This window comes from Lepidochelys kempii, chromosome 1 (genome assembly GCF_965140285.1).
Source record: "Lepidochelys kempii isolate rLepKem1 chromosome 1, rLepKem1.hap1, whole genome shotgun sequence".
Taxonomy (NCBI): domain Eukaryota; kingdom Metazoa; phylum Chordata; order Testudines; family Cheloniidae; genus Lepidochelys; species Lepidochelys kempii.
In genome coordinates, this window is record NC_136380.1 from 212,515,019 (window position 1) to 212,537,978 (window position 22,960).

Consider the following 22,960-nt stretch of genomic DNA (forward strand, 5'->3'; position numbering starts at 1 on the left):
GCCCAGCTACAACCCCTCCTTGTCCTGTCCCCTTATGCAATAGCAGTTTCATATGTTGAGAATACAAAATCTTAAGCCCCAAACCTTTGGTTGCTTTTAAACATGCTTCAAGATTCCACTCCCCATTCTCCCACCCACCAATAGACACCCACCCATACCACCCAGAGATCACTGTACCTCCCACTCCCCAGCCCTTACCCACCCAACCCCAAAAAGAGCTTTTTAAAAAAGTCCTGCTCATTGTAAAATGATTTTTGATGCTCATTCTGTAGTTTGGAGGATCCCAGGGACCCATTGGTGACTACCCCAATCATGGAAGACACCCACAAAACCAGAGAAGATAAACAGAAATCAACAAACAAAATACACCTGCAAAGCTGTTTCTGCTTTTCACACTGCTCATCTGTGCACCACACGGGAACTGGATGGAGGTGGAGTAGATGCCTGTGCTTGCCTGGAATGGACTGGGCACAGCATCTAGGTCAAGAACCTGAATGGGATTTATGACCTCTAGAAAGGGAGCAGGGCAACAAGGGAAAATGCTTCTACTGGTTTTCTATCCCTCCTGCAAAGGGCTTTGGGGTTCAGGTGAACCTGGACTGGATGCCTGTGTTATCCTGGAATTAACTGTCAATGCATGACTTTTCTCCTGGGTGGAGAAGAACTTTGCCTGACAGGATGGACACTAGTTGTACCCTTGGGAGGAGCAGAACCAAAACTAGATTTCTGAAGACACTGAGCATTGACTCAGTGCAAGGTGGAAATGGAGGCTGAATTCCCACCCACCCAGTGATAAGATAGCAACTCTCCCTTCTTAAGAGTACCACTTAGCCTAACCAGGAGCCCTTACCATCATTCTAGAACAGGCAGGTTCCTTGTTGACTGCCCTGAGGAGCAACATTCATGACTGAACAGATAACCTGTCAGTCCCTACATTTCCAGGAGAAATCCTATTGTCTGGGTGGAAATATTGTCCAAAACCGGGGCCTGGCCTGGTTACATTGCTTCCATTCGAATCCAGATCTGTCTGTGCTGGGGGAAATACAATACACAACCCCAGCTGGTCCATATTACTCTTGTACAGACCTGTTCATATCCATACAAGGGAAGGACAAAATGTCCAAAAAAGGTCTAACTGGTACACATCACACACACCTGTACATGTACTGTCTGTGCTAGGAAGAGCCAGATATATAACAAAAACCCAGATGGTCTCTATGCTCCAATGCAGATCCTGCCATATCTGTGCTGGTAACACAGTGACCATGTGGTCTGTATCACTTCCCAACAAACCTAGAGAGCTGTCTGTGCTGGCAGGGGCCTGTGATCTCCAGCAAGGGGCCAGACATTCTGCATAGTGAGAAACACTGTGCTGGGGAGAGAGGCAGAAAGATACTGATCTGGCACAGATGTCTGTCACTCTCCTACAGATCCAGCCCTATCCATCTCACCTGGGGAGCGACTGTGATATGAAAGAGGGCCCCAGCTGGCTCCATTCATAACAGACACTGCCTCTGCTGTGCTATCTAATGGGTGCACACCAAATCCATATTCTGCATATCGCTCTGTTTATCCTTCCCTTCCCTGAGTTAAGGCACAGCACATCCCTGTCAGACTTCCTCTTCTGTGCTCCAGCTAAACAGAGAATGTTAATTCCTCTCCACTTCTCTCCAGACAGCATTAAATATGCTGATTGCAGATCACTGGTGATTGCTGTATTTGGAAGGCTCTTTTGGTAACAGCAGTTTAAAATGACATTTCCCATTGTTTAGAAATGTCTGAAAATGAGGAAAATCCAAAGTGGGGTGAGATGGAGAAATTTTCCCTCATACCAGCTAGTGTGAGATAGTCTGAGCTGGCAGGAAGAAACAGTTCTAGGCTGTGAGAGAGCAAGAACCTTCTCCTTACATGGGAAGGCTGAGGTGATACCTTTCCAGATTATGCAGCTAAGCTTAATGCCAGCCTGCGCTACTCTCCAGAGTACTGAAGGGTGTTTACTTTTTACTTATCTTTTCCTCTGTCAGGACAATTAATCTGACATTTAAGTCAAATGGGACTGACTCTGGTGATTCAGGGCCTCACCCTGTTCCCATGAAAGGCAAAGTCCCAGCTAACTTCAGTTGGAGCAGAATTGGGCTCTTACTTGGGACAGTTGCTGGCTGGTGCCCACAGGAGGAGGAATATAGTATTCTGGCTGTTCAGGGGAGACAAGGAAAGAAGTAGGTAACTTCTTGAGTGTGGAGAAATCGCTCTCTTCCTCCTTGTCTTCCAGAGGGGAAAGCTAGATGGCCTATGCATAGGCTTGGAAGGATTAGATTTTTATTGGTAACGGTCAGTAAACGCTGATTTCACTGTACACACACACACAAAAACTAATGAAAAAATATTTCCATTGACAATAAATGAAATTTACAGCTAGGCAAGGTAAGAAAAATGCTGCTTGAGAACTTTGAGTTTGATCTAAAGATATTTACTTTGTATATTTTAACATGACATGTTGACAATTTGTGTTTTAACACTTATGAAGCTATATAACTTTTTGAATCTCAACATCTGTCATTAAATAATCATTGTCTGACCCACCCATAATTTCATGCAACTGTGAAAACTGAAATAGATAAAACTAGAAAAAATGCTTAAAAATAATATTGATATTATCCATCAAAATTATATATTAAAAATCTAATTCTGCCAAGCCTATTTATTCAGTACCAAGCTCTGTAACAGCACTTGAGCTACACCAGATTGGAAGAATCTCTTTCTTATTCTGTGATTAACCCCTCCCCCCAACACACACACCTTTTCAGATTTAGAAAATAGTTTCCTTTCCCCTGGCTGTCCTGCCGGCTCCACAGACAATTTCCATTTGCTGGACACAGTAAGGATGGTCCAGGCTTTAGCCACACATGTGGCCAGTCTATAAATCTCAGGGCCATTCCAACTCTCAAGTCACCTTGGAACTGGCATGAAAACAGGCATGTTCCCTGGCTGCAGAAGCTGTCTCACCCCAGGAGCCCACCACAGTCCCCAGTCCTTCTCACAGACTTGCTCCTGCCCTACAATCACAGGACAGGACTTATCAGTGGTGCTTACCTTTCCCTGTCCCAGCGTAGTCAAAGAAAAGGGGTGGAATTGGCAAGGGTGACTAGCCACTGCCTGAGATCTGTCAGTTCACATGGAAACTGAAGAGCTGCCAGATGGGAATGACTGTCAGTCACTACAAAGTAGGAACAGATTGGAACCAGTCACCTAGGAGTGGTAAGATCTGTGGCCTTTCCTTAACTCCCTGAGCCATTTCCCCAGACCGAAGGATGTATCAGAACTGATGCCCTACAGATGAATGGCCCCTTCCCCTTGTCTCATTCACCCAGCCAGTTCCCCCAGCCTGGAGCCAAATTGAAAATTGTGCTTTAGAGATGAAAGACCCTATATCTCACTTCATGATTCCCCTGAGCCAGGCACTGGAACTGGTGCCCTGGAGGTAAAGACTCCAAACCTGCAAACAACTTGTAGGTTTAACAACAGTAATGTGAACTGGACAGATGGTGACAGTAGAGGGCACAGGAGTGAGAAAGAGGTCTGTCTGTCTGAGAGCTGATTCAACTACTAGAGTCACCCATATTTAAAGAAACACTTCTCTGTTCAGCAAAGAACAGAAGTCATGGCTCCTACTAAAGACTTAATGGCTTTACGGCGGAAAGCAAACAAAGGCAGGGAGCCCTCTAGCTACACAGCTTCAAGCAATTTTAGAAATATTTCATGAGTGCAGCTCTGTTCACAAGTGACGACTCCAGATCAAACTTACTTGACAAATAAAAAGATATTTGTTTCTGTCAGCCCTGCAAACTCAGCCTGGGCTCTGAGAGTCAAGTTGGACTCTTTCCAGATCATCCCCTAGAATAAAGGATCTGCAATTCAAATTGTGCCCCCAATGACACCTGTGGCAACCCCATGGCCTTCAGGAGGTTTGCACAGGTGTGACTAATTAGAACATAGTAAACAATTCTGCAGATGCTGCACAAGAAGGAATAGGTTCCATTACCCTCTTTCTGAGCTAGGCTGGCTCTGCAGAGATAATTTGAATAAAAAGCAAGTCAAAATCTAGGGCCAAGATTTTCAAAAGGGACTAGTAACTTTGCATTCCTCTGTTTTTGGATACTTTCAGTAGACCTGATTTTCAGAAAGTGCCGAAAATCAGGGAGCCTTAAGGCATCTGAAATTGGGCCCCCAAAAACTGATGAATCCAGAACCATGTGTCACTTCTGAAAACCTTAGCAACGTGAGAAGATCTGATTCTGGATACAGGCAGGGTGCAGGCCTGTTGCATAAGGAAAGCCCATTTTTATACAGTCACTTTTTAAGGTAGAATAACATTTTGCAGGAGACTCAAAGTGACCTATCAGTTTGTTATTAATATTGTCCATTTGGGCCTCACTTAGGCAATAGTTGGAGGCCATGGGAATGCTGTGTCCAGTCAGGTTCCTGGCAACGAGAAAGGCATATGTGTTCTTGGATGGTGGGGACACCAGCGGAAAGTGCTGTTGTTTTTAAAAAAAGGTAAGATCTTTATTTGCAAAAAAGCAAGATCTTTATGAAAAATCTTATAGAATTTAATAACGTGAAAATAATACGTTTCTGTAGAAATTACTTTAAACACCTGTAGGATTTAATAGACAATGAGATCCCATCTATAAGCTTTTTGAAACTGTGCTATAGAATTCTGTAGCAGAAGTATAATTCTCCAGAGGTCAGAAAACTCTGTGGGAAGGTTTTCATTTGCTATTACATTCTGTGGGATTTTCATAAGGTACATTTCTTTTCTTTTTCTTTTTTAGTCTTTGTTTTCCATGTAATGTGTGTCCCTCTGTCACTTCTCTCCTATGGAGAAAATGCACCTCATACATTTGTCACACATCTTACCAAATGCACAACTTGTCTGCATTAAAAAAAATAGACCTAACCAAGATGACCCCCTTGTCCTGGTCCTGTGAATGACAAGGTGGGAGCAGGATACATTTGAAGATACACTGAAATATAATTACTGTAAACATCGGTTGGTCCTGGCTAGGACCTTGGAGGCAGAATGGTTGGGAAAAAATAAGAAGCAGGCTTATCAAACCTTCCCCCCGAAAGAAACACCCCAAAGAAACACACCTTCAGTTTTCCTGCCCATGCACTTTCCCAGTTTCTCTGTTCTTGCTAGTGAGATTTCCCCAATCCATGTAGCAGCCAAACCAAAGCAGTTCAGATAAACTCAGGATAATGAGTCCTCCCGGGATTTTGGGAGGTGCTTTAGCCAACCTTCTCAACCTTGGGAGGTTGGTACCAGAACGTGTAAACATATTTAAGTAGATATTGAAACCTCATCACCCATGAAAGGAGCAACCTCCCCTGGGAAAGACAGGGAAGCTCCAAAGAAATGGGGACAAAGAGGTGGTAACAAATGCTTTTGTCTCATATCCACCCCCAAGCGTCAGCCTCACATAATCCTCCCAAACACTCCTCCCAGTGGCGTTTCCATTAGAGGTGCAGTGGAGCGGGAAGACAGATCCTCTTGAAATGGAGCTTTGCCAGAGAGACTCAGAAGTTCTCTGTGGAGTTCCCTATAATCCCAATTGCTGGTAGGAAAGGTGTGTGAGCGGAAATACCATCTCCAAGGCTCCATAATTCACCCTCCTCTTGACTCCTGGACATGATCCACTTCTGTTTTCCTGTGGCTGTCTCAGCTCCTAGCCTCCTGGATAATATTCCTGCCACATTCTCCTCTCCTGATACATTCTCCTTCCCTGCTACATGGGTTGGGTTCCAAACCTGGATCAGGAGAGGAACATGCCTCACTCTCCCATCCTGCAAGCAGCAATATCAATTCTACCATCAGGGAGGAGAAGACAGAGAGGAGACAAACATCTGTATTGCAGTTGAAAAGAGTGGCTCTGGCTTGGAGCAAGTGGGGAAGAGATGCCTCCGGGGTAGTGCAGAAAGAGGGCAATCTCCAGCTTGGTTCATTTATCCAGTCCCCCACCCTTAACTCACCCTTTGGTGGGACTTCTTTGTTGGAGGGATGCAATTGCTCACACACTGCCCACATTTCAGTGAACACCCAACACTTCTACCATCCCCTGGTGGTCATGTTCTGCTATCTGAACATCTGAACAATGATTGCCCCCACACAATTTTTGTCTCCTGTTTATTCCCTAGCAAGAGCAGAGGGGAAACAATTGGTTAATACCTATTTAAAGTCCCTTCTCCTGTAGTATGTCTGCAGCAACAAGAAGGGGAATCACATGGAATCAAAACCCCATCAGTCCATGAATCATAAACTTTGTTAACAAAAATATAGAACCCGTACAAATGGGGAAAATTCCCCAAAACCCAGCCTTCCCCACCCCTGAAAGAGAGATGGGAGGAATGAGAAAAAAGAAAACAGTGCCAAGGAATATTTACATTGTCAAGAAAAAACAGAAAATGTAAAGCAGGAAAGAGAAATGAACAGGAGGGAGGAGAAAAGTTTCCCTCCCACCCCCTTTCCTCCATCCACATTTGGCACCACAGAAGGATCGGGGATACTGAGAATGGTATGGCAGTTATGGTCAGTGGTGGCCAGCCCATAGGCCATTCCCTTTGTTAACCACTGTGTTTAGAACCAGTACTCGGCAATATAAACCTGTAGAAAAAGAAACAGCAACAAAAATCCAATATAAACTGGAAAATGGTGATACTGTTTGTTCCTGCTGTTCCTGGCCTCCCTGCAGAGGAAAAGAGGGAAGGATTCAGGCAGCAGTACAGAGGTGGACAAACTCCCAAATCCTCCTGGAAAGTCAGCTTTATGTTACAATGTTTATATAGTAGAAAATGGCAGGTGACCCCCTCCCCGTGCATGTAGTGTCCAACACCACCTGGAAATATCCCCATGCCCACTCTCCCCCCACCCCCCGCCCCCTGGCCTGTTCTCCTGCAGCTCCCAGGCAGACAGACATGTCAGCGGGAGCAAAAGAAAAATGTTTCAAAGAGACCGAAGCACAGCTGTTGCTGTATGGATTGAGGTCTGTATCCACAGAGCCTCACCATCCGTACCAGAGCACAGCCCGTGTCCACAGAGCCACACCATCCGTACCAGCACACATCCTGTATCCACAGAGCCTCACCATCCGTACCAGAGCACAGCCCGTGTCCACAGAGCCACACCATCCGTACTAGAGCACAACCCTTGTCCACAGAGGTATGCCATCCTTACCAGAGCACATCCCGAATCCACAGAGCCACACCTTCCATACCACAGTACAGTCTGTATCCACAGAGCCTTGGTTCTGCATCAAAGAACTGTACAGTATTTATCCATATAGCTCATCCATCCTATTAGTGCAGTGGCTATATCCATACAGCCTTACCCTGTATATCAGCCACAATCCCTGTATCAGTGCAACCTATATCCGCACAGTCTTGTGCCCTGTTCAAAACAGACTCTGTATTCACATATCCCATGGATCAAAGCAGATTGTAGCCCCAAAACAACATCCATTCTGCCAAGATAGATCCTATCCATACAGCCACATCCTTGTATCAAGCCACTGTTTGTATCTTGGGAGCCACATCCCAGCATCTGAGCAGTCTGAATCCAGAGCCAAACCCTTGTATCAAAAAGATTTAAAGTCCAGAGTTCCCTGAGCCCCCAGCATGCTGTCCAGAGCAGTGGGGCCAGGGGATCAGCCCATGATGGTGGGCAAGGAGGGCTCCGCCCCTGTCAAACACCTCCAGTCCTTTACTTCCCTTTTGTTAAAAATTAAATGTCTGAATGAAAGATGTGTCCGCCTGGGAACCTGGGGAGAGGTTTTCCTGTCATTTCATTCCCCCCTCCCCTCCCATTTGGTAATGGTGAAAGATTCCTCACTGGCAGCATCAATTGTTTGCTTCCCCCTCCTCCTCATCAAAGGATTGCACCCCAGATGAGGTGACATCTGAGACCTTGCGGCTGAGTGCGGCATGTTCCAGCTCCTCCCGAGGTGACAGTGACTCCAGGTCCCGGCATACAGCATCGTCCTCCTCTGGAGATGTCTTCTTGTTTAGCAGCGGGGCCTTCTCCAGTAGTGGGTTCCCTTCCTCCTCTGTGTGCACCCCCATGTATGTGCTGGATTCAGCCCCACCACCACCCCCTGCAGCAGTCTGAGGGGGCCACATGTCAACGAGCCCTGGGTTCTGGAGCAAGGCCTGTGGTTGCTGCTGCTGCATCTGATGCTGCTGGATGAGGCTACTCTGAATCAATGTGCTCTCCTGCAGGTTGGACTGGGTCTCCTCAAAGTTCTGGCCTAGGTAGGAGCCAGTAGCCGGGGAAGCAATGAGGGATTGGTCACTGGTCTCCCAAGCATCAGAGGAGCCCAGGCAATACATGCCCTGAGAAACATAGGAGTGGGGCCAGCTGTCATACTGTGTCTGGGCCATGTGATCTGCAGAAAGAGAAGGGGGAGAGTGAAAGGGGAAAAGAAAGAGTGCAAAGGGAGGAATTGGAGAGAGAGAATGAGAAAGAGAGTGAGACAGAGCAACAGAAACAGGGAGAGACAGAGGGGGGAGATCAGAGAGAGGTGTCGGGGAGGTCAGGAAAAGAGAGGGAGGGCAAGATGGGAGCCATTGGAAATGGCAGACAGACAGATCTGCAGAACCTGGGTATACAGGTGATTGATTCCAGCAGATGCTGGCCTCCCCTGCTGTGCCCAGAGGCCTAGGAGAATGGGGTCTGGAGTTTGTCTGCTGGGCCCTGACTCTACGGGGAGCTCCACGAGTGGGGAATATTCCTCTCTCTGCCAGATCTCAGCTCAAGAGAAAGGGTAACAGTGACTCCCTCAGAGGATAAAGAAACTAGTAGGGATGGAAAGGAGCCTGGCAGCAAGGATGGGGGAGGGCAGGGACGTCCCAGGACCAGCAGGAAGGGGGTAGGGCTCACCCTGGTTCTCCATCAGCTCCTGGTAGTTCTCACTGTAGTTGCCTGCTGGGTTCTCCTGGTTGGAGTTGACACTCACATCCTCACCATCCATGGAGGACCAGGCCATGAGAGTGGCCTCAGAGATGGCGAACTGCTCCATCACCCCTACACCAGAGAGAGACAGGGAGAGGCAGTGGAGACATGAGGAGCTCCCCATGTACCCCCACCTCACTGACACCCCTGAAACACTGATCCTTCCTATTCCTGTCTCAATGATATCCCCTGCTCTGACCTGCCCCCCCTCATGCATATCCCCCAGCGAGTCCCTCCTGCCCCCATCTGAGCTGCACCTCCCCAGCCGATCTGTGTGCATTCCCCAGCAATTTTCTTCTCTGGATCTCTCAGGCTCCCCTTTCTCTCTCTCTGCTCTCAGACACCCCAGATCCCTGGTGTGGGGGAAGTCAGCACTACCTGCAAGGAATCGGGCCTCCTTCTCACCGTCGCTCAGGTCTGAGTAGGCATCAGCATCCTTGCGCACCGCCTCATGTGTGTGCTGTTGTTGCTGGCTGTTACCTTTGCCCCAGCCTTGCCACTCAATCATGTGAGCTACACGACCCTGTCCCATAGCCGTTGGCTTTGTGACGTGATCCTTCATGCTGCGGGATATCCCTAAGGGGCCAGACATCAGAAAACAAGGAGGGGCTATTACACAGCTCCACGGCTGTTTGTCACTCTATTCACCCTTCCCTGGAAAGGGGCTCCCCCCATCGTCCCCTGGACTCCTTCCCTTAGATGGTGCCCCCTCCCTCCCTTGCTGTGGGGCTCAAAAGGCCTATTAAGCAACTCCAGGAGTTGTAATTGCTCTGTATACCCCTCCCTGATATGGTTTGTCATCATTTCATGGATAGGGTCCCATTGGGGGTGCAGTAAGGAAAGGAGGAGAAACCCAGAAGTGAAAGACCCTGGAGAAAGAATTATTTTTTTTTTTGCCCAGCACAGAGTTCAGTGTTAGGGGAACAGTGGGTACAAGGGGAAAATCCCAGAACTGGATGAACTAGGAGACTGAAAAAGGGTCTCCTCCCAGGGCAGTCTTGAGGGAAAGTAGTTGAAGAGGTCTGAGCATGGGGGCACAGTGAGAAGAGCCTGAGGGGTATGAGACAAACTTGAAGTTTTAAGAGGCAACAACTGGGATAGGCTTGAGGCTAAGCAGTTGTGGATTAGAGAGGTCTTTAGTTGGGCAGAGCAGTGAGGAGAGGACAAGGATTAAGGGGCAGCAATAAGAATAACAGTGAGGAGAGGCCTCAGATTAGGGGGCAGCAGTTAGGAGATCAGCAAGTAGAAGAGGCCTCTGGTTACGGGGCAATGGTAAGGAGAAGTCTCAGGTTGAACAGAGAGTGGGAAGACACCAGGGAAACCCTGCTGCTGCCCCACAAACCCAGGTGTCTCCCCACTCTCTGTTCAACCTGAACAAATGGGGAGAGGCCCAAGGTCAAAGGGAGAGGAGCAGTGGCAAATAAACCCAAAACAATGGGGAGAGGCCCCAGGTCAAAGGGAGAGGAGCAGTGGCAAATAAACCCAGGTTTGAGGTTCTCACCAGAGAAAGACGACTTAGCCAGAGCCCCGATTCCATAAGCATTGGAGTTCCGCTTCAGCTTGGGGAGAATGGAGGTTGTGTCTTCCATGGAAAGCTGAAAAGAGAGAGAGCATGAAGGTGTGAAAGAGAGGGAAAGATGAAGGAAAAAGAAAACAAGAGAAGGAGAAGAAGGGGATGGAAATGAGAGATCAGTTGAAGAGTTCGGGAAGGATGGGAAGCAGAAGAAAATGACAAGAGAAGGAATACAAAGAGAAGGGGAAAAGGGGATGCAATATAATCTGCGACAAAGAATCTGCATGACTCCCTTTGCAGGGCTGCATGAGGTAAGAGCAGGGTTGAGGGGGAGGCCCCTCTCTGTGGGGATGTTGCCCTTCCTCCATCTCTCTTTTGATGACTGTGGTGAGTTTTTCTTTATGGTGACTGCTGGTTTGGGGTGCAAGGAGTAGGGGTTGAGGGTGAGGAGGTGTGACGTTATTGACATGAACTGTGACTGTATAGACCATTGTTGTAACCAAGGTCCTATAGTGGCACCAAATCTTGTACAAAGGAGGTCACATAAGGTGTCCATTAAAAGGTTATGATTTGCTGGTTATGATTTTGCTATCTGTATGAATGTATCATTTTTGTATTTCAAGTTATAAATATTGGATCTATACTGTCTGTATTTCAAACTTGTGCTATGATTCTGGGTGACACTCCAGACAATTTGGTGTCAGCACTGCCTAACTTGCTTGATGGCCCATTAAGGACCATCAGCTATACAACTGACCCATTGAGAGAAAGCAGATACACCTTGTAACTCAGCAAGGCATGCAGGGACATACCTATGGACAGAACTCTAAGGTTTTTCCATGCCATGGGCGGGGTGGCTTGTGGTTGGAACAAAGAAAGCACAAGTCACATGGCAAAAGGACTATAAAAGGCATCATCATCATCTCCATTTTGTCTTCAATCCTGCTTCTGACCTCTGGAAGAACTGTGCTTGAAACTGAAGCTCTGAACAAAGGACTGAATGACCCATCCCAGATGTGGATGTACTCCAGAGACTTGATTTGAGCCTGCAGTTTATTCCATCACTGCTACAAGCCTGAACCAAGAACTTTGCCATTATTGTATGTAATTGATTCCATTTAACTAATTTTAGCTCTCATCTATATTTCTTTCTTCTTATGGATAAACCTTTAGATTTTAGATTCTAAAGGATTGGCAACAGCATGATTTGTGGGTAAGATCTGACTTGTATATTGACCTGGGTTTGGGGCTTAGTCCTTTGGGATCGGGAGAATCTTTTTTCTTTTACTGGGGCATTGGTTTTCATAACCATTTGTCCCCATAACGAATGGCATTGGTGGTGATACTGGGAAACTGGAATGTCGAAGAGAATTGCTTATATGACTTATGGTTAGCCAGTGGGGTGATACCGAAGTCCTCTCTGTTTGGCTGGTTTGGTGTGCCTTAGATATGGAGAACCACCAGCCTGGGGCTGTGACTGCCCTGCTCTAAGCAATTTGTCCTGAATTGATACTCTCAGTTGTGTCCCGCCAGAGGCCGCGTCGTTACAGGAGGTGACAGCACAACAGGGCAGGAGGCAAGAAGAAGTAATAACAGGGGAAGAATATGCTTTTGGCCATTGTTTTCTCTCACATTTTAAATAATCTGTAATGAAAAAAACAAAATGAAGAAGCATGTGATGATTCGCTCTTTATTCTGTCCATTCACAGCTACAAAAAAAATACACAAACAAACAATAATAATGGCCTCATCCTTGTAACTCCCAGCCATTCCCCTCTCTATACTCAGCCTCAACTCTAGAGAGAGGGGGACACTAAACCACCACAGGAGAGAGGGGTTAATTGGTGTTTGTTTCTCCTAGGAGTGCATTCATCCCCTTCTTCCTTGAGAATGACAGGGTTTTGAACTCCACATGCTCCTCCACAAGGGCTAGTTTCTCCAGCTAAATCCATCAGGTTCCCTCATCTATTCCAGCCAAAATCATCAGACTTTGGGGTTGCTTATAAAATTGGGCACCTATGGGCTGATTTTCACAGGGGCTGAGCAACCACTGCTCCCACTCCCAACAATTACAGGTGAAGATATAGGTGAACAGCCCTTCTGAAAATCATAAGAGCATAAGAATGATACTGGGTCAGATTACTGGTCCATCTAGCACAGTATCCTGGCTCTGACAGTGGCTGATGCCATATGTTTCAGAGGGAATTAACAGAACAGGACAATCATCAAGTGATCCATCTGTCATCCACTTCCAGCATTTGACAGTCAGAGGCTTAGAGTTATAGTTTTTGCCTTCACAACATCCCCTGGCAATGAGTTCCACAGGTTGACTGTGCGTTGTGTGAAGAAGTACTTCATTTTTGTTTGTCTTAAGCCTGATGCCTATTAATTTCATTGGGTGATCCCTTGTTCTTGTGTTATGTGAAGGGGTAAATAATACTTCCTTATACACTTTCTCCACAGCATTCGTGATTTTATCATCTCTTCTCCAAGTTGAAAAGTTCCAGTTTTTTTAATCCCTTCTCATATGGAATCTGTTCCGTATCCCTGATATTTTTTGTTGCCCTTTTGTTTTCATTTCTAATACATCTAATAATCAGGCCCAGAGTGTTTCAAGCTGGGCAACCAAAAATGAAGGCACTCAAAATTAATGGCACTGTTTTGCTGGAAGGTGTTAATAGCTGCTATCAAGCAATTGTTTGATCTAGGGGCAATCACAGAACTTGCTAAGGCTGATGAGTGTGCCAGCTACCCTTCATTCAGGTTAAATGGAAGAAGCAATTAAGTGCCTTTATGGAATAAGATTTCTGGAGACAGTGGAAGCCACCGTCCAGGGCACTAAGCCACATGCAAGGCCAATCAGAAGCTAAGCAATATGGCCAAGGGATTTCCCTGGAGATTGATCTGGGCCACTGATTAGTTGGAGTTCTGTATGTGTCTGCATGTGTCAGAGGGAGAAAGCAACAAGAAAGCCAGAGAGCAGTTCTGAGTATGGCCATGAAAGGAAGCAGAGGGACAGAGCTCCTTGGGACAAAGGATTGGCTGAAAAGGCAGGCTTTGGAACTGTGAGCAAGGAAACTGCCTGTTGCTGTTTGTTTCTATTACAATCAGGGAAACAGGACTTTGTACATTCTTTGTAAATAAACAGGTTTGCACCAAAGAAATACCTGACTGTATCATCAATTTCTCCTTCTCACAGAAATAATCCAGCAAGGCCCCAAATATTGGATAACCGCTCAAGAAAGTGGTCAACAGGAATTTTTGAAACAATGGTCCTTGGAGTGTAAATAATTGTATACACAGGGAACGCATGCAGGTATTGTTTAGTGCAAGGATTTTATCAACAGGAATTTGGGATGGTTCCATTACTCACTAGTGACAAAGCCACAAATCATCCAAGTGCCAAAAAAACTTTTTCTTCCACCACACCACCATGGATTCTGTACATGTCACAGATTTTACAGGAATACTATGTTAGGAACATTTTAAAGAATTTTTACAAAATTTTATTGGAACTTTAATTAGTATATTTCTATACTTGTATCCAGTCGCCCGGGTTACCTACTGTACAGGGCTCAGATGAAGCCATGGAAACCCCAAATAACATCTTTATTAAATAGCATTTTGATATATGAACAAATAATGATTTTAAGATCTGATAATTCAGGCACTACCAGTCCTACTTGTTCACTGGAAGCTGGGAATTCCCTTTCAAGTGATATGAAGTTCCTATTTCTAGCTTAGCAGTGACATGAGATTTGAAATGTAAATCTGTCAGTGGCATGGGATTGAGTCTCATCTATCCTGGATCTCAGGCAGGTGCAGTTATGGGGATAAATTTATACTTGTAGGAAGGAAACAGCTCTGTGCCTGGCTGATTTTGGAAAATGGTGATTGAGTAAGTACAGAGTGCTGGAAGGAGTCCCAAGGGAGTGGGCACAATGAGGGCTGAAAGATAGGGAAGCACAAAAAAATGCGAGCCATCTGATACATGTATTTATCCCCTGGAGACCAGCTCCACGTACTATACATGGTGAGACACACAGAGTTATTGTTGGTACAGTTCTTCTGGGGCTTGTGGTAGAGATGAATCTTCATTAAGGACCTGAATGTGCAGAGGAGGTGGCCTGAAGAACAGGGATAAGGTCAAGGAAAGCATTTCACACATAGGGGTGGAGTGGAAAAGGGCAAAAATGGAAGTGGACAAAGGAGGGGAATATGATTTCAAGGCTGATTGTCACTGGTGGAATAGAGGGCAATGTGATAAGACTCAAGGCCTTTGACCATTATCTTTGAAAACTCATGGCGATCGGGGGAGGTCCCGGATGACTGGAAAAAGGCTAATTTAGTGCCCATCTTTAAAAAAGGGAAGAAGGAGGATCCGGGGAACTACAGGCCAGTCAGCCTCACCTCAGTCCCTGGAAAAATCATGGAGCAGGTCCTCAAGGAATCAATTCTGAAGCACTTAGAGGAGAGGAAAGTGATCAGGAACAGTCAGCATGGATCCACCAAGGGCAAGTCATGCCTGACTAATCTAATTGCCTTCTATGACGAGATAACTTGGCTCTGTGGATGAGGGGAAAGCAGTGGATGTGTTATTCCTTGACTTTAGCAAAGCTTTTGACATGGTCTCCCACAGTATTCTTGCCAGTAAGTTAAAGAAGTATGGGCTGGATGAATGGACTATAAGGTGGATAGAAAGCTGGCTAGATCGTCGGGCTCAACGGGTAGTGATCAATGGCTCCATGTCTAGTTGGCAGCTGGTATCAAGAGGAATGCCCCAAGGGTCGGTCCTGGGTCCGGTTTTGTTCAATATTTTCATTAATGATCTGGAGGATGGCATGGATTGCACCCTCATCGAGTTTTCAGATGACATTAAACTGGGAGGAGAGGTAGATATGCTGGAGGGTAGGGATAGGATACAGAGGTACCTAGACAAATTGGAGGATTGGGCCAGAAGAAATCTGATGAGGTTCAACAAGGACAAGTGCAGAGTCCTGCACTTAGGATGGAAGAATCCCATGCACTGCTACAGACGAGGGACTGAGTGGCTAGGCAGCAGTTCTGCAGAAAAGGACCTAGGGGTTACAGTGGACAAGAAGCTGGGTATGAGTCAGCAGTGTGCCCTTGTTGCCAAGAAGGCCAATGGCTTTTTGGGATGTATAAGTAGGGGCATTGCCAGCAGATCGAGGGACGTGATCGTTCCCCTCTATTTGACATTGGTGAGGCCTCTTCTGGAGTACTATGTCCAGTTTTGGGCCCCACACTACAAGAAGGATGTGAAAAAATTGGAAAACGTCCAGCGGAGGGCAACAAAAATGATTAGGGAACTGGAACACATGACTTATGAGGTTAGGCTGAGGGAACTGGGCTTGTTTAGTCTGCGGAAGAGAAGAATGAGGGGGGATTTGATAGCTGCTTTCAACTACCTGAAAGGGGGTTCCAAAGAGGATGGATCTAGACTGTTCTCAGTGGTGGCAGATGACAGAACGAGGAGTAATGGTCTCAAGTTGCAGTGGGGGAGGTTTAGGTTGGATATTAGGAAAAACGTTTTCACTAGGAGGGTGGTGAAACACTGGAATGCTTTACCTAGGGAGGTGGTGGATTTATTACAGCTGACCCACAAGAAAACATGTACTCTCTTTTTCATAAAAAAACCCCAAACCCAACTGTGGACAATCATATGAACAGACTTGTGAAGAGTAGAGAATAAAATTATGTGATGGATCTGCAAAGCAGGAAACGACAACTCCCATCAGCTCTCTCCACATTGTACATTCCCTTTCCCCTGGCTAGTGGCCATGTATGGGGAAAGGCCCTGAACCAGGAAGTGTCTGGGATCAGTTGACGAGGAGTAGAGGTTGTGGGAAGGGGAGCAGAAGCAGTGGCCACATGGCGGCAGCGGGGAGCTGGAGAGAAGCTAGAGGCAGGAACAGTTGCAGAGCTGTTTGTGGATTGGGCTGTGATTGCCTGGCATCACAGCTGGGTGCAGGGCTGTGCAGAGTTTATGGGGGAGCAGCAGCGGCTGGACAGGGAGCCAGTACAGAGGGGCCCCAGTGAGACACTAACTGAGCCTGTCCTGGAACCATGCAAACTCCTATTTGCATGAATAGAGACTGGGCTGGAGAGGACATCCTAGGCACTAGGCCTGAAGAGTCCTGACTCTCTATTGGACTGCCCCGTGGACCAAAACAGGAACCACTGTTGCTCCCTTTGAACTGTAACTGTTTAATCCTCTGTACCTAGGGTATCTGTAATCTTTCCCCTTCCTGCCAGCCCTAGGAAAATATCTTTTCCTTTAGCCATGTGTCTGAGCGGTTAGTGGGACCCATCAGGGTTAAGCCTACAAGGCCTAGTTGCTGAAGCACTTATAGTGCTTGCCTTGGAGTTGCAGTATACCTGGCACTAGGGTTGCCAGGTGTCCAGTTTTTGACTGGAACGCCCCGTCGAAAAGGGACTTTGGCAGCTCCGGTCACCACCACTGACCGGGCCATTAAAAGTCTGGTCGGTGGTGCAACAGGCTCCAGGGCTGTCCTTAGGCAATAGCAGCATATGTAGCTGCATAGGGCATCCGAAAATTTGGGGCATCCCTAGGTCTTAGTGTCCACCCTTCTGCCTCTTCCTATCCCTGTTCTGACCCTTTCTGCAGGTTCGCACCACAGCTGGCTGCTGCAGCCTGGTGAGTCTAGTACTTAAAAGCGAAAAAGCCTTCCAGCCTGCCAGACCTATTAGCACAACACTGAAACTGTTAAAGAGTCACTCAAGTGGTAATGAAGCCATTTAACAGGCATTTGCCAATATACTGTCAGTTTCTGAGTTTACTACAAAAACAGCTGTGCATTACTGTTTAAAATTTGCTTTAAAATATTTCATTAGTGTGTTGCTGAAGATTATAAAATCACATCTCTAAAAAATCCTTGCATAGATTTTTAGGTGCACAATCTGAGTATTCATCTTTAGCCTTAAATGCTCGGATCTTCAGACATATAGTTTTTTAAATAAATCCTTCAAAAGACCACCCTTATCTAAAATACATGTGTGAGCCCGGGCTGCCGTCGGTCATAGGGGCACCAGTTTAATAATACTGCATAGGACACCATAAATCCTAAGGATGGCCCTGGCAGGCTCCCTGCCTGCTCTGGCTCTGTGCGGCTCCGGGAAGCGGCCGGCATGAACCTGTGGCCCCTAGGTGCAGGGGCAATCAGGGAAGCTCTATGCACTGTCCCTGCCCTGAGCGCCACCTCCGCATCTCCCATTGGCCAGGAACTGCAACCAAAGGGATCTGCGGGGGTGGTGCCTGCTGGCATGGAGGTACCTGGCTGCCCCTGCACCAAGGAGCTGGGTTGGACATGCTGGCTGCTTATGGGAGCAGCGCGGAGCCAGGGCAGGCATCCCTGCCTTAGCCCCCCTGCGCCACTGCCCGGCTGGAGCCCACACACTGAACCCTCTGCCCCAGGTCAGAACCCCCTCCCACACCCTAACCCCCTCCCAGAGCCCACACCCCAAACTCCCTCCCCCTCCCTCAGGTTGGAACCCTGTCCCGTACCCTAACTCCCTCCCAGAGCCTGCATCCCAACCCCAGCCCTGAGCCCCCTCCCAGAGCCCACACCCCACGCCTCCTCCCACACCCCAAACCCCTACCCCAGCCCTGAGCCCACTTCCGCACTCAGAACCCCTCGGCTCCAGCCCAGAATCCCCTCCTGCACCCCAAGCCCATCATCTGCACCCTCAACTGGAGCCATCACCCCCTCCAGTACCCCAACCCTCTGCCCCAGCCCAGTGAAAGTGAGTGGTGGTGGGGGAAAGCGAGCAACAGAGGGAGGGGGGAATGGAGTGAGTGGGGGTGGGGACTTGGAGAAGGGGCGGAGCCTTGGGGAAAGGGCAGGGTAGGGGACAGGGCAAGAGTGTTTAGTTTTGTGCCATTAGAAAGTTGGCAACCCTACTGCACTGCTTGCACCTTTACGGTGTGGGTTACTCCATTTCTGAGCAGTCCCAATAATCACATGACATGAGCTCATATCTCATGAGCTGCCAGTGCTAGAAATACTTTTGGGGGAACCAGTACAAATGGCTTCAGCACCAGGAAACTTTCCTCTGCACTGATATTGCACTAGCGAGCAGAGAAAACAAACACAAATATGGTCATTGCAGGTTAAATATGACCTGCAAAAGGGGGAGAAGTGGGAGCAATGGCTTGTATCTTTTCTCTTTTCCTTACGGTGTATGGAAAAAGCTTTGCTTTTAATCTATGCCTTTGCCTGTTGTTTTTTCCCCTCCCTGTTGACAACAGTGGTCAGTGCTGGATACTCCAGAGAGAAGCATAAAACCCGAAACCTCATTGTATAATGCTGTCCTGTAAGGATACATTTCTTCCTAACCTCTGAAGGTGATATTATGCCCTGATCAAGAGTATTAATAGCCAGATATGCTACAGATATACCTCAATAATCCAGCCATACCCAGAAACCCCAGGAAAGCACCCGAAATAATCTAGCAGCCTCAGAGATCACACATAGGCACCCAAAGATGGCTAGAGATAGCTCAAGATCCAATGGCACCTACAGAGCCCACAGTTATCTCCACTAGCAAAACACCAGAGGACCTGGAGACAACCCAAATCCACCAACACACAGATACTCCCCAAAATATTACTGCAAGGTCTATCAACAGCCAGACACCCCATAAAGATGCCCAGAATTTCAGTGGCACTCCAGGTCCCCAGAGATATCTCCATAATTGTGTTCACTATTCATAGTGACAGAGTTAGACATATTCTGTTAATCCTGGGGTGCCATTCAGTGAAAACTTGAACATCCTCATCAGCTGTGCAAATGCTCCTTTGCTGCCTCTCATTAAAGGAGGAGGGCTTCAGGGTTTATACTCACATTAATACCATCCCAGGAGAAATCTGTCCGGGTTTGCTATGGAAGAAAGAGAACATGTTAATGTAACACATGGGTGTAGTGTGTGCGACCATGTATTTCTCTAGTGGCTGGTCCTAATGATTATAACAGCCTGCTACTTACTCACAGATAAAGGAGTTACTCCTTTAGCTCAAGTGGTATGGGCTTGTGCTTTTGGTTCTGAAGGTCCCCGTTTCATTCCCTCCTGATCACTGTGGTGTCTGTATGTATGCGGCCATGGTTTATGACATAAGGGAGTGGGAATATACAAAGAAACACAGAGGGAAAAAGAGAGAGAGACAGACAATATATAACCCTCTGATAGGAATCCCCTGCATTCACACTGCCTTCCTTCTCTGAACATTGTGCACTGGCAATGTCAGATATTTTCAAAGAGGATGAATTTGTCAGGTCCTTATTTCAGGGCAGTAACAAGTGCATAACCCTTTGTGGGAGCTGCACGGCCCTTGGACTCACTCAAAGAGGAACTAGAAAACTAGAATATTTCAGACGAAAATGGTTCTATAACAGGGTACAAAACCATTCACTCCTGAAGTGGTTAAATGCATCCACAGAAAACCAATCTTCCTTCTGCAAACCAGTTCCAAGTGTCCCCTTCTGCCACTATAGTGCTAGTTCATTGAGGATCTCCTTGAGTTACTTATCTCCTGTTCATGGTACAACTCCCTAAAACAGGAGCTTCTGGGAGTTACACTCCACAGTTGAAGAAATGCTGAATCAAGATGCAATTCTTATATATCGTTATTTTGTAATGTGTAAAATTGTATGTGCTTTGTAAATTAACATGGCATGGCTACTGAATAAAAAGATCCGTGATCTTTTTTGTTTAATGTGAAAGGTCTTGTGATTGCATGCACTGGACATTACAAAACAGAAAACTCATATGTGTTAAATTACAGAAGCTGCATCATTCAAAACATGAAATGAATCAGCACAGGAGATACTGCCCAATAATTTAAGAGCAGAGATTTAACTGTGAATACCCCCTAAAAAACGTAACGAGAGACTAAAATGCTCTTTGTGTGGAAGAAAAATCTAATAGGCCTAAACTAATAGGCCTAAAACTTTGGTCAAGCTAACTGTGTGTTTAAAGCATAAGAAGAGGGTGAGGAAAATTCTATTAAGACGCAGATAGCAACAGCTCAGCTTAAAAATGTAACCACAACCGCTAGAAGTTAGAAAAGACCGTTAACCACAAAGGAAGCACCTGTCAATAACAGGTAAAACTTGTTTTACTATATTCCAAATAAGGCAAAGCTACCATTGAAGCTTGCACTATATGCTAAATAAGGAAAATGCTGTTGAAGGAAATGTGCTTAACAGATTGTGGTTTTCAGCTATATAAGCTCCTGTATTTTCTGTTCATGTCAGAGCAGCTCCGGCTGACTCTCTCTGTATGCACATACTTAAATAAAGTGGGTCTCAGGCTTGGTTCTGATCCAAGCACAATGTGTGGTTAATTTTTCCACTACAATCTTGGTGCTAGAGTAACAGCCGTGTTAGTCTGTATTCGCAAAAAGAAAAGGAGGACTTGTGGCACCTTAGAGACTAACCAATTTATTAGAGCATAAGCTTTCGTGAGCTACAGCTCACTTCCTCAGATGCATATCGTGGAAACTGCAGCAGGCTTTATATATACACAGAGAATATGAAACAATACCTATTCCCACCCCACTGTCCTGCTGGTAATAGCTTAACTAAAGTGATTTCCAGCACAAATCCAGGTTTTCTCACCCTCCACCCCCCACACAAATTCACTCTCCTGCTGGTGATAGCCCATCCAAAGTGACAACTCTTTACACAATGTGCATGACAATCAAGCTGGGCTATTTCCTGCACAAATCCAGGTTCTCACATCCCCCCCACCCCCATACACACACAAACTCACTCTCCTGCTGGTAATAGCTCATCCAAACTGACCACTCTTCAAGTTAAAATCCAAGTTAAACCAGAACATCTGGGGGGGGGGGGGTAGGAAAAAACAAGAGGAAACAGGCTACCTTGCATAATGACTTAGCCACTCCAAGTCTCTATTTAAGCCTAAATTAATAGTATCCAATTTGCAAATGAATTCCAATTCAGCAGTTTCTCGCTGGAGTCTGGATTTGAAGTTTTTTTGTTTTAAGATAGCGACCTTCATGTCTGTGATCGCGTGACCAGAGAGATTGAAGTGTTCTCTAGCAAAGTGTGCGTTGTAAATGAACACTTCAATCTCTCTGGTCACGTGATCACAGACATGAAGGTCGCTATCTTAAAACAAAAAAACTTCAAATCCAGACTCCAGCGAGAAACTGCTGAATTGGAATTCATTTGCAAATTGGATACTATTAATTTAGGCTGGGGGATAGATCTGGATAGATAGATCTGGGTCCATGTGCCAGTGTGAAAGTGAAGGTTGGTAGACCGGTGTGAATGTGAGTCACAGGAAGACTCCCAGAGTGCCCTGCAAAGTCAGAGGTGTCTCTAAAGCAAGCCCTGTGACTCCATCTAGTGGGCATTGTGATAAATGCCCTGACCTCGGCAGTTTCTCTCTGCATGGCATGGCATGACCGGCGAGGGGCCTGTCTTGGTCTAGGAGTGTGTGATCCTATCCCTTCCGTCCTCGGACAGTCTGTTTCCGTACCCTCTTTCCTCCCCTGTCTCTAGCTCCTGCCCAGAAGGCGGCTTAACAAGCCACTGACTGGTCTGATCATCTCACCTGAAGCAACAGAGTATGTGGTGCCAGCCAATGCTCTTTGCTGAAGGCAGGCTGTAAGACAGTCGTGGAGACCCTAAACAAAACCTTCCCTGTGTGAGTGTGATGAGTGAATTGAGGTAAGTACTGGGGGCCGTGAAATCCAAAAAGGATTCCCCTCTCACCAGGTGAAGTACTGGGGACCAGAGGATCCAAGAGGATTCCCCTCTCGCTAGGTACAGATGGGGGCCGGTGAGTCAAAAAGGATCACCATCCAGCCAAAAGGCACACCGGCATGTACGCAAATTATAGCCCTTTCACTTGCAAGTTTTTAGAGAAATGGAATTGGTATACCATGGATGATCCGAAATTACAGTTTCCCCTAGAGGGAAGTTTCGACCTTGACAAGATTGTGCACCTCCGAGGCGCACTTCTTGCCAATAATGTCGGACAAGGTTAGTTTGATGCATATTTCGATTGGTATGGGAAAACAGAAAAATGGCGCCGTGAATCTCAAATGAGGAATCTGAAGGACTCCCAGGAGAAACTTAAAACACAATTAAAAGAGGCAAAGGAGAAATTAACTCTTTCCCAAACCCCAGCTGGCCAGCAAATACCCCTTTACCCTTCAAGGCCTCTTCAGAAAAACCCCTCGGCCCCATTCACTGATCTTATAGATTTATACTTAGAATGTAGACAGCTGACTGCCCCTACATCACCTAGACAGGCAAGTGCAGGTCCATCCACTCAGGGCAGAAGAAATGGAGAGGGCAGTGGACCCCACACACCTCCACCAGACTACAGTCTGGAGGCTGACTCCACTACCCAGGGACCCCTGCTCC

At 46.6% G+C, this 22,960-nt stretch overlaps 1 protein-coding gene across 6 annotated transcripts in view; it reads right to left on the reverse strand.

The window, feature by feature from the left end:
- Window positions 1–202: 202 nt before the first annotated feature.
- FAM131B (family with sequence similarity 131 member B) overlaps window positions 203–22,960 on the reverse strand; it is a 90,229-nt gene continuing 67,471 nt past the window's right edge. For 2 of the 6 annotated variants that reach the window (XM_073312453.2, XM_073312497.1), the window contains exons 3-7: window positions 19,406–19,441; window positions 10,509–10,602; window positions 9,386–9,583; window positions 8,936–9,079; window positions 6,944–8,441 (exon numbers count right to left, since the gene is read on the reverse strand). In XM_073312453.2, the coding sequence (XP_073168554.1) occupies window positions 7,897–8,441; window positions 8,936–9,079; window positions 9,386–9,583; window positions 10,509–10,602; window positions 19,406–19,441 (1,017 nt within the window). In that variant the 3' untranslated portion in view covers window positions 6,944–7,896. Of the gene's footprint in view, window positions 6,747–6,943; window positions 8,442–8,935; window positions 9,080–9,385; window positions 9,584–10,508; window positions 10,603–11,332; window positions 12,159–19,405; window positions 19,442–22,960 lie in introns of those variants that run through there. The other 4 variants (XR_012155017.2, XR_012155016.2, XM_073312476.2 and 1 more) reach the window with 4 other exon arrangements.